Source organism: Oncorhynchus kisutch, linkage group LG15, assembly GCF_002021735.2.
Source record: "Oncorhynchus kisutch isolate 150728-3 linkage group LG15, Okis_V2, whole genome shotgun sequence".
Classification (NCBI taxonomy): Eukaryota; Metazoa; Chordata; class Actinopteri; order Salmoniformes; family Salmonidae; genus Oncorhynchus; species Oncorhynchus kisutch.
In genome coordinates this window covers 45,230,795-45,246,015 of record NC_034188.2, presented here as the reverse complement: position 1 = coordinate 45,246,015, position 15,221 = coordinate 45,230,795, and the positions used below count along the sequence as shown (strand labels likewise).

Sequence of the window (15,221 nt, the reverse complement as noted above, 5' to 3'; positions counted from 1 at the left end):
TATTTTCTATTTTCTTCTAGTAGCCACACTTTTCCTTGATGACAGCTTTACACACTCTTGGCATTCTCTCAACCAGCTTCATGAGGTAGTCACCTGGAAAGCATTTCAATTAACAGGTGTGCCTTGTTTAAAGTTAATATTATATCCTATATAATATGAATATATTATATCCTATATAATATTATATCCTATATAATATATTATATCCAGAATATCTTATTCTGGACAACAGGAGAGGATATTTTTAAAGTACCTTACAGCTTTGTGACACCTAATGGACTTTGGTGGTCAAGATGTGTTGGTATCTGTACTGATGGCTCAAAATCCATGACAGGGAGACATAGTGGAGTGGTAATGCGCAGGCAAGCAGTTGCCCCCGATGCCACTTGGGTACACTGCAGCATCCAATGAGAGGCTCTTGCTGCCAAGGGAATGCCTGACAGCTTGAAATATGTTTTGGACACTACAGTAAAAATGGTTAACTTTGTTAAAGCAAGGCCCCTGAACTCTTGTGTATTTTCTGCACTATGCAGTGATATGGGCAGTGACCATGTAACGCTTTTACAAAATACAGAAGTGCGCTGGTTATCAGGGGGCAAAGTATTGACACGTTCTTTGGAATTGAGAGACGAGCTTAAAGTTTTCTTTACTGACCATGATTTTCACTTGTCTGACCGCTTGCATGATGACAAGTTTCTCACGCGACTGGCCTACCTGGGTGGGCCAGGTAGGCCACAGGTCTTTCCATCATTGTATGATTTGTTGTATGCAATTGAACTCAAGCTTACGAACAATGTCAAATGTGATATAGTGAGGCACCTGAGTGAGTTGGGTGCGCAATTACGCAAATACCTTCCCAAAACGGATGACACAAACAACTGGATTCATTATCCATTTCATACCCTGCCTCCAGTCCGATATCTGAACAAGAGAGCCTCATCGAAATTGCAGTGGTTCTGTGAAAATGTTATTTAATCAGAAGCCACTGCCAGATTTCTGCATAGGGCTGCGCTCAGAGTATCCTGCTTTGGCAAATCGTGCTGTTAAGACACTGATACCATATGCAACCACATACCTATGTGAGAGTGGATTCTCGGCCCTCAGTAGCATGGAAACTAAATACAGTCACAGACTGTGTGTGGAAAATTATTGAAGACTGAGACTCTCTCCAATACAAGCCAACATTGCAGAGTTATGTGCATCCTTTCAAGCACACCCTTCACATTAACCTGTGGTGAGTTATTTGTTCATCAAAAATTGTGAATAAGATTTTATATGTAAGATGGCATTATTATTTATTATGTATTATTTGTGCCCTGGTCCTGTAAGAGCTCTGTCACTTCCCACGAGCCAGGTTGTGACAAAAACTCATTCTTATGTTTAATAAATGTATTGCATACTGTGTGTGGCAATGATGGCAACAAAAAAAATACATTTCAGAGTGCGCTGACCCTGGTCCTAGGGGGTACGCGGCTGGAGGTTGAATGTTTGAAGGGGTATGGGACTATAAACAGTTTGGAACCAGTGGTCAAATATGACATTTTTGGTTCCAATCGCTGTGTCTTTGTGAGACACAGAGTAGGTGAACAGAGGATCTCCGCATGTGCGGTTCTCAATGTGAAGCATGGAGGAGGAGGTGCTTTGCTGGTGAATCTGTCTGTTATTTATTTAGAATATAAGTCACACTTAACCAGCATGGCTACCACAGCATTCTGCAGCGATACTCCATCCCAACTGGTTTACACTTTTTTTTATATTTGTACCTTTATTTAACTAGGCAAGTCAGTTAAGAACAAATTCTTATTGTCATTGACGGCCTAGGAACAGTGGGTTAACTGCCTTGTTCAGGGGCAGAATGACAGATTTTTACCTTCAGCTCAGCTCAGGGATTCGATCTTGCAACCTTTCGGTTACTAGTCCAACGCTCTAACCACCTGCCGCCCACTTGGTGGGACTATCATTTGTTTTTCAACGGGACAATGACCCAACACACCTCCAGGCTGTGTAAAGGCTATTTGACTAAGAAGGAGAGTGATGGAATGCTGCATTAGATGACCAATTGAGATGGTTTGGGATGAGTTGGACCACACAGTGACGGAAAAGCAGCCAACAAGTGCTCAGCATATGTGTGATCTCCTTCAAGACTGTTGGAAAAGCATTCCAGGTGAAACTGGTTGAGCGAATGCAGAGTGTGCAAAGCTGTCAAGGCAAAGGGTGGCTACTGAAGAATCTCAAATATATTTTGTTTTGTTTAACCTTTTTTTAGTTACTACATGATTCCATGTGTCATTTCATAGTTTTGATCTCTTCACTATTATTATACAATGTAGAAACAATACAAATAAAGAAACACCCTTGAATGAGTAGGTGTGTCCAAACTTTTTAATGTGCATTTTTCCCAATACCTTTGGTCCCCTAAAGTTAGGGGACTTTGTACAAAAAGTGCTGTAATTTCTAAATGGCTCATCTGATAGGGATGAAAATACCCATAAATTAAAGCTTACCGTATGCACTTTAACCGCATAGTCATTGTAACCTTTCATTTCAAAAAGTGCTGGAGTAAAGAGCCAAAACAACCAAAAATGTGTCGCTGTCCCAATTCTATCTCAGAGATCTACGGACAGTTCCTTGGAATTCATAGTATAGTTTCAGTAGACAGATGTGTTTATTTCTAAATCATGTCCAAACAATTTAATTGGCCACAGGTGGACTCCAATCAAGTGGTACTGACTGCCCTCTCAAGGATGATCAAAGGAAATTGGATGCACCTGAGCTCAATTTGGAGTGTCATAGCAAAGCGGTGTGAATACTGAAATAAATGAGATATTTCTGTATTTTGTGTTCTCTGCATTTGCATACATTTCTAAAAACATGTTTTCTCTTTGTCATTATGGAGTATTGTCTGTAGATAGGTGAGAGAAAAACATCCATTTTGAATTCAGCCTGTTACTTAACAAAATGGAGAATAAGTCAAAGGGATGTATGGATACTTTCTGAAGGCACTGTAGTTATTCTTTCTGAATTTACATTTAACTGAGTGTCAAGAGCAGCAGATGTAGTATCCAGAGCAAGTGTTGATGGTGACATCACCCTGCCTGAGACTGGAAGTAGTGTCGCCCCTTGCTCAATCAAGACCATGGTTTTGGTAGAGCGATTGGAGTGTTTGTGAGTGTTGTAAAGAAGGTCAGGGGTTCACTCCCAGGCAGGACAGAGAAGGGATCTACTCTGTTACACAAGCCATATAGGTTGAAACATTAGGTATTTGCGCTGGCTAATGTTTTGAATAAAATAAGTGTGTTGCATACAGATCTGCTGGTAAATTTTTCTTACATTTTTGTATTTGTCTGGCAGCTAGCATAATTGCAAGTTTGACTGCAGTCTTGCTTATTGTAAACCCCATTTCAGGTGACAAGGGTCCTGCGGGAGGCAGGGGTCTACCAGGGTACCCAGGGCTTTTGGGGGGGCCTGGCATAGAGGCTGGGCCTCAAGGTCCACCTGGTACATGTGGACGCTCAGGTGAACCTGGACTACCTGGCCTGCCTGGCCAGAGGGGTATCATAGGCTTCCCTGGAGAGATTGGTGATCAGGTATGGATGTTAAGAGTACCGACTGTACTTGGTCTGATTATAGACATGGGTCAAATACATGCCAAATACTAAACACTGTTTTTATTGGTGTCTCATTAGGGTGAATCTGGGTGTACTGGATCTCCTGGCACACCTGGCTTCCCAGGGTACAGTGGTCTTAAAGGTACTTCCAATAGACATATAGTCACAACTTCTACAGTATTTTCTCTTCTCATTGTGATGTTGTGCATATCACCAGGGAAAAGCTGCAGGGACTATGACTGATTTGCAGAGGTCATTATTGTTTTATGTAATTCATGCTTCGCGGTGATGAGATCTGAGAGTTGATTGGTTTACAGGTGAACGGGGCGACTCCATTGGCATCCCTGGACCGGCTGGTGATAGAGGAGCTACAGGAGACACTGGAGCATTTGGTAAGAGGCGAGGAGATGATACAGCACACATCTAGCTAAAAATCTATGGCTGTGATAAGGGCATGCAGACAAAAAGAGCAAGGGGCATACCTTGAAGCTATTAAGGGGTTTGCCACAATAGATCAGATGGGTCTTAGTAACCAGTAACCATCTCCTGGAGACAGCTGATAACTCCAACACGGGCTCTTCACCAATGATGATACTTGAAGGTAATTGTCCACGTCCCTCCTCCAAGTGGCGTTATCAATATAACTACCGCACGGAAGATGTGTAAAGAACTGAGTTAAAATAGTATCTTTCAAATACTTTGGCTGTGATTGCTTTAACTTGTTTCACACTATGGAACTAATGGAAAAGTCCCAAAATTGCTAACCCTCTAATCTGGTAAATTCAGGCTAACTCAAATCAAATGCTACATTTTTTTTTTAAGAAAAATACTATTTGAGTGCAGGCCTGTTATCAACTTACCCACAATAGCAGATGTGTGCCCTGATCAAGCTAGGGGAAATAGGGAAGCTATAGGTGCGCTAGTGACGGTGTATGATGTCTGTGAACAACCTGTACAGTAAAACTTGCCCCCTCTCCCTCCCTCAGCCGCACCGGGTGACCAAGGTGATGTAGGTGAACCAGGAGTTTCAGGAGCTCCAGGACCTAAAGGGTTAACTGGTCCTCAAGGATCCATCGGACCTCCAGGGCCTGCTGGTGAGGACTTTAACCTTCAAGACGCTTAATTGCACACTACCCAAAACAATGCTTAATTAACACAAACTAACTCTTAACACCCAACATTGTAGGGTTTGTGGGCTTTGCTCACCTTTGTTTGTTAGTGTTGTTGATGATCTCACCAGTGCCTTGATTGGTTTCAGCTCATACTCTGCTCTCCTCCTTACTCCTCTCTCTGCTGGGAAGGTGTGATCGGACCCCCAGGCCTGAGTGGTAAACCTGGGGCTGATGGTCTCCCAGGGACCTCTGGACAAACTGGGCCCAAGGGAGACCAAGGACCACTTGGACTCAAAGGTGGGGACATGCTCAACCAGACTAGAAACTAAGGAGATTATTTTGCATCAAATGTTTCTATCAATATGAGATTCTAGCATTGACATACTTTCATTGACTTATTTTGCCTCCCAGGTCCACCTGGACCACTGGGTTTGCATGGACTGGACGGACTAAAGGGTGTGAAGGGAGAGGTTGGGGCCAGAGGTTAGTAAAATGCACAATGCAGCAATATCAAGATAATCTCTCTGAAATTCTGGAAAATATATAGTTCTCAATATAACATTTGTGAATGTTGGGGAGGTGAGTCATGGAGAGTCAGACATTTTGTTTGTGTGAATGTGTTTCCCAGGCCCAGGTGTGCCCGGTCCCTCCGGTGCTCCAGGCTATAAAGGAGAGAAGGGTTCCAGAGGGTGTCAAGGGCCTCAGGGGCCCTCTCAGCCAGGACCTCTGGGCCCCAAGGGCCAGTCTGGACTAACGGGTACTGTATAACCTCAGTGATACCAACCCCAGAGATATGGACACTGTATCAAACCACTGGCCACATTTAAATGTTTTTTCTTACGTGCAACTTTGCTCGTACATTGTGCATACGTGGAAATCCACAGTAATGTTGTGATTTAGGACTTATTTATATGTTGCATGAAAATGCATGATTTATAAATGAAACATGCTCATGTGATATTTACATGACTATAATGTTTATAGATATTTGACAAATGTTTTTTCATCACATTTTGGGAATTCGTGCCTTGTTTTAAACATTTGGTCTTAAACGAGGCAAATCTTACGAATGAGGCCCATTAACTTTTAATGCAAAAACAGTGTCTCAGAAAGCTTGAATAAAACCCTCCCATGGAGCAGTTGACATACAAGCAGTGCATAATGACAGATCTTGCTGTTACATTACACATGATATTAGTGTACTGTACTCATTATATACTGTAAGTTGTGCTTTTCAAAAAGGAGTAGGGTTCAGTAAAATGCTGTGACCAGGAATGTCCTCTCTTTATAGGAAGCCCAGGAGACACAGGTGCCTCCGGTCTACCAGGCATGGACTGTAAGGAGTCCATGCCCGGCCACTGTGGGGAGTCAGGCTTCCCTGGACGCGACGGACCACCAGGTCAGAATCACAGTTGTCGACGCCTTTAATGACCAGTCTGTATGGGAGTAGGGTGAAGTTTAGTCTGGCTAACACCTAACTCCTCCTGACTACAGAGTCTGGAAAGGCTCTTTTGATGTTGTCGGCACGATGCGTTGATAATGAAGGGGGCTGTGCTTTTTTACTGATTGGTTCTCCTCTGTGTCGTTCTCACTCAAACACCCACATGGACAACCACACACAGCCCTGAGTGCAGCCCACTTCCAATACAACTGTTGGATTTTCAAATCCAAACAATGTGAGGTCTCAACTTTTGAGAGAACTAATCAAAGCACAGCCCATTTCTGCACGAATACTGCATTTATAATGGACTCCTGTCCAGACCAGTGTGTCACAGCTCTCCCTCGGCAGTGTACCATGTGAGTCATGTCAGCCAGGCTAGGTGAAGTTGCCCCTCGGCGCTGATATTCGGTCAGTTTTAAATTTTCCCCACCAATGTTTTAAGTTTAGGATTAGGGGTGGGGAAGCTGATCCTAGATCTGTACCTAGGGGAAACTTCACTCTGGTGCCTTTTTGTGCCCATAGGAATAAGGCCCGACGGGGTGTGGTATATGGCCAATATACCATGGCTAAGGGCTGTTCTTAGGCACAACACGAAGACGGGATCAATTCAATTTATACTATTTCATCCTTTCGCCAGAGGAAATAGTCTGGGGAAAAAATCTAGCTGCTAATTCTATGTCCATCCTTGCTATGAAATCAAATAATCTTGCCAGCTAGCTATCGACAGAACAAAATCAAATCAAATTCTGCTGCAGAAATTAAAGAAAATAAGTTGCATTTACATTCGTTTTAGCTGTTTTCTATTGACATTTATTTGGATATACTTTATCCATTATAATTCATGTGATCTCCCACAGAGAGTGAATGGTGTCCTGATGAGACAGCAGCTGTCCTGAGCCAGCAAAGCAAACTAATGCATTAGCATAATTGCAACAGGGGTTTGTACAAACCTTGCTATCGGCCTCTACGACCTCGACATAATGTGTAAATTACATTTACAAAATGTTTGTGGAGGTCGGAGTGGCAGACAGCAAGGTTTGTACAAACCCCTGTTGTTGCAAACCTTAATGCTAGGCTAGAAGCAAGGGGAAATATGCTGAGGGGGTATTTTTCTCTGTAATAAAGCCCTTTTGCGCTGAAAAACTCATTCTGATTGGCTGGGCCTTGCTCCTCAGTGGGTGGGCCTAACTCCCAAGTGGGTGGGCCTACGCCTTCCCAAGCCCACCCATGGCTGTTCCCATTGCCCAGTCATGTGAAATCCATAAATTAGGGCCTAATGAATTTATTTAAATTGACTGATTTCCTTCTGTGAACTGTAACTCAGTAAAACCTTTGAACTTGTGGCATCATGCGTTCATATTTTTGTTTAGTATAATAATAAACACCTTATTGCTTTTCTCTTGTCCTTTGCTGTGGTATATCAAGACCAGTGTAGTGATACTTCAGAGCAGTAAACAGGTATTTTTGCGTCACACCTGTGGTATATAGTCTCATATACAAAGGTCTGGAATGCTGTTTTATCCAAATTACCCGGGTTATAATACTTTTTTTTTAAAGAGGGTACTTTTGATTCTGGATGCTGATTGGCTGAAACAGCATTCCAGCCGTGTGTATATCACACCACGTATATGATTGTTATTTTTGAAGTATCGCTAAGCTGTTCTTGATATACCACGGGAAATTCCAAAAGAAAAGCAATAAGGCTTTTATTCACGTATTATTTTTCCTTGCTTCTAGCTTAAAGCTGAAATCCCACAGTGATGTCCATCAATGGCGAGAAATGTATGTACGAGAGTAGCAAGTGTTAATTCACATAGACAGCCTAGCATATGCCAGCGTAATTGTCATGAAAAACAATAATAAACAGTTATATATTATCTCTAGAAATTGGAGTAGCTTAGCTCACTCAAGTTTTCCAGCTGTTGCCTGCCTAGGCTACAGTGCCTTCAGAAAGTATTCATACCTCTCATACTCATTCCACATTTTGTTGTTACAGCATGATACCACTTAATGACAAAGTGAAAACATATTTTTAGAAATATTTGCAAATGTATTGAAATATCTCATTTACATATATTCACACCCCTGAGTCAATACTTTGTAGAAGCACCTTACAGCTTTGAGTCCTCTTGGAAAGGAAAGGCGGTACCTAGTCAGTTGCACAACTGAATGCGTTCAACCGAAATGTCTCTTCCGCATTTAACCCAACCCAATCAGAGAGGTGCGGGGGGGGGGCTGCCTTAATTGACATGTGTCTGTTTCAGCTTTTAAACAAATTAAAACACATAAAAAACAACAATTTCATCCATTTTGAATTCAGGCTATAACACAACAAAATGTGGAATAAGTCAAGGGGTATGAATACTTTCTGAAGGCTCTGTATATGCATATGATCGAAATCAACACAGGTCGACTCTTGTTTTCAAATGCATAGCCTATTTCAATCAAATCAATCAAGCAATCAAATGTATTTATAAAGCCCTTTTTACATCAGCCAATGTCACAAAGTGCTATACAGAAACCCAGCCTAACACCCCAAACAGCAAACGATGCAGATGTAGAAGCACGGTGGCTAGGAAAAAGTCCCTAGAAAGGCAGGAACCTAGGAAGAAGCCTAGAGAGGAACCAGGCTCTGAGGGGTGGCCAGTTCTGACTGTGCCGGTTTGAGATTACAACAGTACATGGCCAAGATGTTCAAACGTTCATAGATGACCAGCAAGGTCAAATAATAATAATCGCAGTGGTTGTAGAGGGTGCAACAGGTCAGCACCTCAGGAGTAAATTTTAGTTAGGACCTACTGAAGAGATGAGTCTTCAATAAAGACTTAAAGGTCGAGATCGAGTCTGCGTCTCTCACATGGATAGGAAACACAGGAACACAGGCTTCCAGGGAGGGAAATTTTGGTGCTTCACCATGTTTCATCGAAATGTACAGCTGTGTATCACCAGCATAGCAGTGAAAGTTAACATTATGTTTCCAAATGACATCACCAAGAGGTAAAATATACAGTGAAAACAATAGTGGTCCTAAAATGGAACCTTGAGGAACACCGAAATTTACAGTTGATTTTTCAGGGGACAAACCATTCATGATCTAAACCAGGCCAGAACTTGTCCGTGTAGACCAATTTGGGTTTCCAATCTCTCCAAAAGAATGTGGTGATCGATGGTCTCAAAATCAGCACTAAGGTCTAGGAGCAGGAGGACAGATGCAGAGCCTTGGTCTGATACCATTAAAAAGTAATTTACCACCTTCATGAGTGCAGTCTCAGTGCTATGATGGGGTCTCAAACCAGACTGCCCAACCAATTTTTCAAAACAAATTGAGAGGAATGGGAGATTCGATATAAGCAGTTTTTTATATTTTCTTGTTCAAGGTTTGGCTTTTTCAAGAGGTTTTATTATTGCCACTTTTAGTGAGTTTTAATCTGGTGGATAGGGAGACGTTTATTATGCTCAACATAGGAGGGCCAAGCACAGGAAGCAGCTCTTTCAGTAGTTGAATTGGAATAGGGTCCAGTATGCATCTTGAAGGTTTAGAGACCATTACTATTTTCATAAATGTTTTGAGATATAGGATTAAAAAACTTGAGTGTCTCCCTAGGTCCTGGCAGTAACACAGACTCAGGACAACTGAGCTTTGGAGAAATACGCAGATTTAAAGAGGAGTCCGTAATTTGCTTTCTAATCATGATCTTTTCGCCGAAGAAGTTCATGAATTTATCACTGCTGAAGTGAAAGCCATCCTCATTTGGGATTTTATTTATTCTCCTCAATTGGAAAAATAGGATGATGGAGCAGCAGTGGGAGCTCTTCCATTTTGTACGGTACTGTCTTTCCAAGCTAGTCGGAAGACTTCCAGTTTGGTGGAGTGCCATTTCCTTTCCAATTTTCTGGAAGCTTGCTTCAGGGCTCGGTTATTTTCTGTATTCCAGGGGGCTAGTTTCTTTTGACAAATGTTTTTTGTTTTTAGGGGTGCAAATGCATCTAGGGTATTACCCAAGGTAAAATTTTAGTTCCTCATTTAGGTGGTTAACCAATTTTTGTACTCTGATGTCTTTGGGTAGGTGGATGGAGTCTGGAAGGGCATCTAGGAATCTTTGGGATGTCCTAGCATTTATAGCACGGCTTTTGATGATACTTGGTTAGGATTTTAGCAGATTATTTGTTGTGATTGCAAATGTAATAAAATGGTCGTCCGATAGTCCAGGATTATGAGGAAAAAAATAACAAAACTAGGTCCAGAGTGTGACTGTGGCAGTGAGTAGGTCTAGAGACATGTTGGACAAAACCCCTTGGGTCGATGATGGCTCCGAAAGCCTTTTGGAGTGGGTCTGTGGACTTTTCCATGTGAATGTTAGTCACCAAAAATATATTATATTTTATCTGCCATGACTACAACATCTGATAGGAATTCAGTGAGGAATGCCGTGTAAGGCCCAGGAGGCTTGTGAACTGCAGCTATAAAAAGTGATTTAGTAGGCTGAATAGATTTCAGAAGCTCAAAAACAAAAACGCAGTAAAGAACATTTGGGGGGAAGGAAAATAGAAATTTGCTATCGTAAATGTTAGCAACACCTCTGCTTTTGCGGGATGCACGGGGGATATGGTCACTAGTGTAACCATGAGGAAATTCATCAAGTAAATTCATCAAGCTTAACCATGCTTCAGTCAGGCCAATCACATCCAGGCTGCATCACATCTGGCAGTGATTGGGAGTCCCATAGGGCGGCATGCAATTGGCCCAGCGTCGTCCGGGGTAGGCCGTCATTGTAAATAAGAATTTGAAGAATGACTTGCCTAGTTAAGTAAAGATTATGATCAGTCACCATCAGTTCATTGACTATAAGTGAGGGATCTAACATTAAGTAGCGCTGTTTTGAGATGTGAGATATCACAATCTCTTTCAATAATGACAGGAATGGAGGAGATCTTTATTCCAGTGCTAAGGTAAACCCCGCCATGTTTAGTTTTGCCCAACCTGATTGAGGCACAGACACGGTCTCAATGGGTATAGCTGAGCTGACTACACTTTCTGTGCTCGTGGCAGACTCCAATAAGCTGGCAGGTTCGCTAACAGCCTGCTGCCTGGCCTGCACCCTGGCCTGCACCCTGGCCTGCACCATGGCCTGCACCCTTTCTCATTGTGGAGCTAGAGGAGTTATACTTGTCAATTCAATTCTAGCCTACAGCCCAATATGTTTGTTAACTACAATTCTAGCCTACTTATAAAGTAGGGAAGATCATAAAAATAGTCTAATACAAATGACCCACTCAATCTCTAGAACAGATTTGATTCATTTTAACCGGCATTGACTAAGCATGCACATGTTGGAAGTTTACATACACTTAGGTTGGAGTCATTAAAACTAGTTTTTCAACCACTCCACAATTTTCTTGTTAACAAAGTATAGTTTGGCAAGTCGGTTAGGACATCTACTTTGTGCATATGACACCAAGTCATTTTTCCAACAATTGTTTACAGACAGATTAGTTGATTTAGAATTCACTGTATCACAATTCCAGTGGGTCAGAAGTTTACATACACTAAGTTGACTGTGCTTTTAAACAGGTTGGAAAATTCCAGAAAAGTAAGGCTGATAGGCTAATTGACATAATTTCAGTCAATTGGAGGTGTACCTGTGGATGTATTTCAAGGCCTACCTTCAAACTCAGTGCCTCTTTGCTTGACATCGTAGGTAAATCAAAAGAAGTCAGCCAAGACCGCAGAATTTTTTTTGTATGCCTCCACAAGTCTGGTTCATCCTTGGGAGCAATTTCCAAATGCCTTAAGATGCCACATTCATCTGTACAAACAATAGTAGGCAAGTTTAAACACCATGGGACCACACAGCCATCATCCCGCTCAGGAAGGAGACACCCTCTGTCTCCTAGAGATGAACGTACTATGGTGTGAAAAGTGCAAATCAATCCCAGAACAACAGCAAAGGACCTTGTGAAGATGCTGGAGGAAACAGGTACAAAAGTATCTATATCCACAGTAAAACGAGTCCTAAATCAACATAACCTGAAATGCCGCTCAGCGAGGAAGAAGCCACTGCTCCAAAACCACCATAAAAAAAGCCAGCAGTTTGCAACTGCACATGGGGACAAATATCGTAAGTTTTTTAGAAATGTCCTCTGGTCTGATGAAACAAAAATAGAACTGTTTGGCCATAATGACTATCGTTAAGTTTGGAGGAAGAAGGGGGAAGCTTGCAAGCTGAAGAACACCATCCCAAACGTGAAGTACAGGGGGTGGCAGCATTATGTGTGGGGGTGCTTCGCTGCAGGGGGGACTGCTGCACTTCACAAAATAGATGGCATCATGAGGGAGTAAAATTATGTGGATATATTGAAGCAACATCTGCAGACATCAGTCAGGAAGTTTAAAGCTTGGTCGCAAATGGGTCTTTCAAATGGACAATGACCCCAAGCATCCTTCCAAAGTTGTGACAAAATGGCTTAAGGACAACAAAGTCAAGGTATTGGAGAGGCCATCACAAAGCCCTCACCTCAATCCTATAGAAAATATGTGAGCTGAACTGTAAACGGCGTGTGCAAGCAATATATATTTCTACAAACCTGACTCAGTTACACCAGCTCTGTCAGGAGGAACTTATTGTGGGAAGCTTTTGGAAGGCTACCCTAAACGCTTGACCCAAGTTAAACAATTTAAAGGCAATGCTACCAAATACTAGTTGAGTGTAAATACATTTCTGACCCACTGGGAATGTGCTGAAATAAATAAAATCTGAAATAAATCATTCTCTCTACTATTATTCTGACATTTCACATTCTTAAAGGAAAGTGGTGATCCTAACTGACCAAAGACAGGGATTTTTTTACAAGGATTAAATGTCATGAATTGCGAGAAACTGAGTTTAAATGTATTTGGCTAAGGTGTATGTAAACTTCCGACTTCCGACAACTGTATATAGAATGTTGTTGGATTCATGCATTGCTACACTGCATTCTATTTCCAGGGTGAGCACTCTGGTTCACGTGCGAAAAATAAAATACATTTTTAACTGCGGTGTGATTTGGGATTAATATTTGGTTTACAACAGTGGGTGTTTATATGAACCTTGCTGTCAACCACTGCGACCTCGGTGCCATAGAGAGTAAACCTTGTCCTGACGAGACAGCAACTGAGCCAGGCGAAATCATGCATCAACATCATAACATAATTATCGATATATCCAAATAAATGTAAATTCAAAACGGTTAAAACAGACATGCAGTACATTTGCTGTCAGTCCAGCTGTAGAGTTTGACGTACTGGTATTGTATACGTCTTTCTTTTTCCAAACGCATTTAAGCCAAAACCACGCCCCGTTATTCAGAGGGGTGTTCTACAATGCTCCCATTGGCTAGCTAGCTTTGTCTCACTCACAGGTGATCAGTGCAGAGACAGTGACCTTCCAATGTAAGGATGGAAAGTGTAATTTAACAATTAGCTGCCAACCGTAATGCAGGCCTATTATTATCATGGTTGGGAACATTTGCCCATGTATTTATTTTCAGAGTTGTAAAAATGTCTCAGAAAATCATGCTAATCATTCATCCTTTCTCAAATATATATTAGGTAATCATTCAGTCTAATACGCTATGCTACAGCCATTGAATATGTCTTTGAGCGTTAAGGGACGTTAATGGCTAGCTTGGTCCACAACATTGTTATTATATTTTTCAATGTTGAAATACAAGGGCAAACGCTAATGATCTGTAATTTCGTGCTTTGTGATATTCACTTCCGATCTTGGAGACTTGGAGAGCACTCAAAGGGTTGTAGAACACCCTTCTGAATAACGAGCCGTGGTTTTGGCTTAACTGCATTGGGAAAAAGAAAGACGCGCATTGTATATCTGTGTAGTTGGCTAGCTAGCAAGGGAGAAGAACGTTTGCCTGCCTGCATTGCAACCAATCGTTGTTTGAATGGCAACAATGGAAATATAATTAGCAACCAGATTTGTGTCCGGACTATACCCTCCTTTTGGATAGATGAAAGACCGTGATCCCTTGCTGATTTAAAACTTGTGCTTAATACGGGCAAAACAAAATACATGTTTGTAAGAATATTCACTCATTAGATGGTTCTCCAATCGAACATGTTCCCGCATATAAATAGTTAAGCATCAGGATTGATGTGGATTTTACACTTAAAAAAAAACATAAAGATGAGCTGGTTAAGAAACTAAGATTTATAGTGGCCTTTTTCTACAGAAATAGATCATGCCTTTCTCTAAGTAGTAGGAAGCAGATTATACAGTCAACCTTTTGATCTGTTCTTGATTATGGTGATATTATTTAGCAAAGTGCAGCTGCTACTTCTCTTAAACCTTTGGATGCCATCTACTATAGTGCCCTTTGTCTTGTTACAGGTCAAAAGGTTGTCTGGACTATGCTAAAGATCCATAGATCTCTCCTTACTGCCGGTCTCTTTACAAGGCCCTACTTCAAAAACTTCTGTCTTATCTAACTTTGCTGTTGAAGTATAGACACCTAAGTTGCCTAACCCATTCAGAGGATTGGTTAATGCTTGATGTTCCTAGGGGGCTCTACCGAGCTAGATACATTTGCTTTTAGTTCTAATGCACCGTATTGCTCAAACAAAATTCTAAATACATTTCATCTTGATGTTCTTGATGATCTGTTGCTGTTCTGAGACTTATTGGTGGAGGAATGTAACTTTTTCTGGGGATGTTTTATTTATGCTTCCCATGACAGTTTTTATTTTATTTTAATGTGTGTATATGGGTATATTTACATTGTATAATACATTGTATATACATTGTATAATACATGTTAAAATAAATGTTCATTGTTTAGACATATTATTTAAAAAATATATCAAACGCTTTTGATAAATATGTCAATCAAATGTTTTTATATGTTGGCAACCGGTTATTAAAAGCAATAAAGCACTTCAGGAGTTTGTGGTATATGGCTAATATACCACGGCTTCGCTTAGTGCCTAAGAACAGCCCTTAGCCTTGGTAATGGGCCATATAAGACACCCCCTTGGGCCTTATTGCTTAAATATAGCAGACTACTAAT

General features: G+C 41.3%; 1 protein-coding gene across 4 annotated transcripts in view; it reads left to right on the top strand.

The window, feature by feature from the left end:
* col4a4 (collagen, type IV, alpha 4) overlaps nt 1-15,221 on the top strand; it is a 161,886-nt gene that overhangs the window by 130,017 nt on the left and 16,648 nt on the right. For all 4 annotated transcript variants that reach the window (XM_020503910.2, XM_031790323.1, XM_020503913.2 and 1 more), the window contains 8 exons: nt 3,406-3,587; nt 3,687-3,750; nt 3,926-4,000; nt 4,595-4,702; nt 4,910-5,017; nt 5,132-5,203; nt 5,349-5,477; nt 6,012-6,119. In XM_020503910.2, the coding sequence (XP_020359499.1) occupies nt 3,406-3,587; nt 3,687-3,750; nt 3,926-4,000; nt 4,595-4,702; nt 4,910-5,017; nt 5,132-5,203; nt 5,349-5,477; nt 6,012-6,119 (846 nt within the window). The remainder of the gene's footprint in view (nt 1-3,405; nt 3,588-3,686; nt 3,751-3,925; nt 4,001-4,594; nt 4,703-4,909; nt 5,018-5,131; nt 5,204-5,348; nt 5,478-6,011; nt 6,120-15,221) is intronic.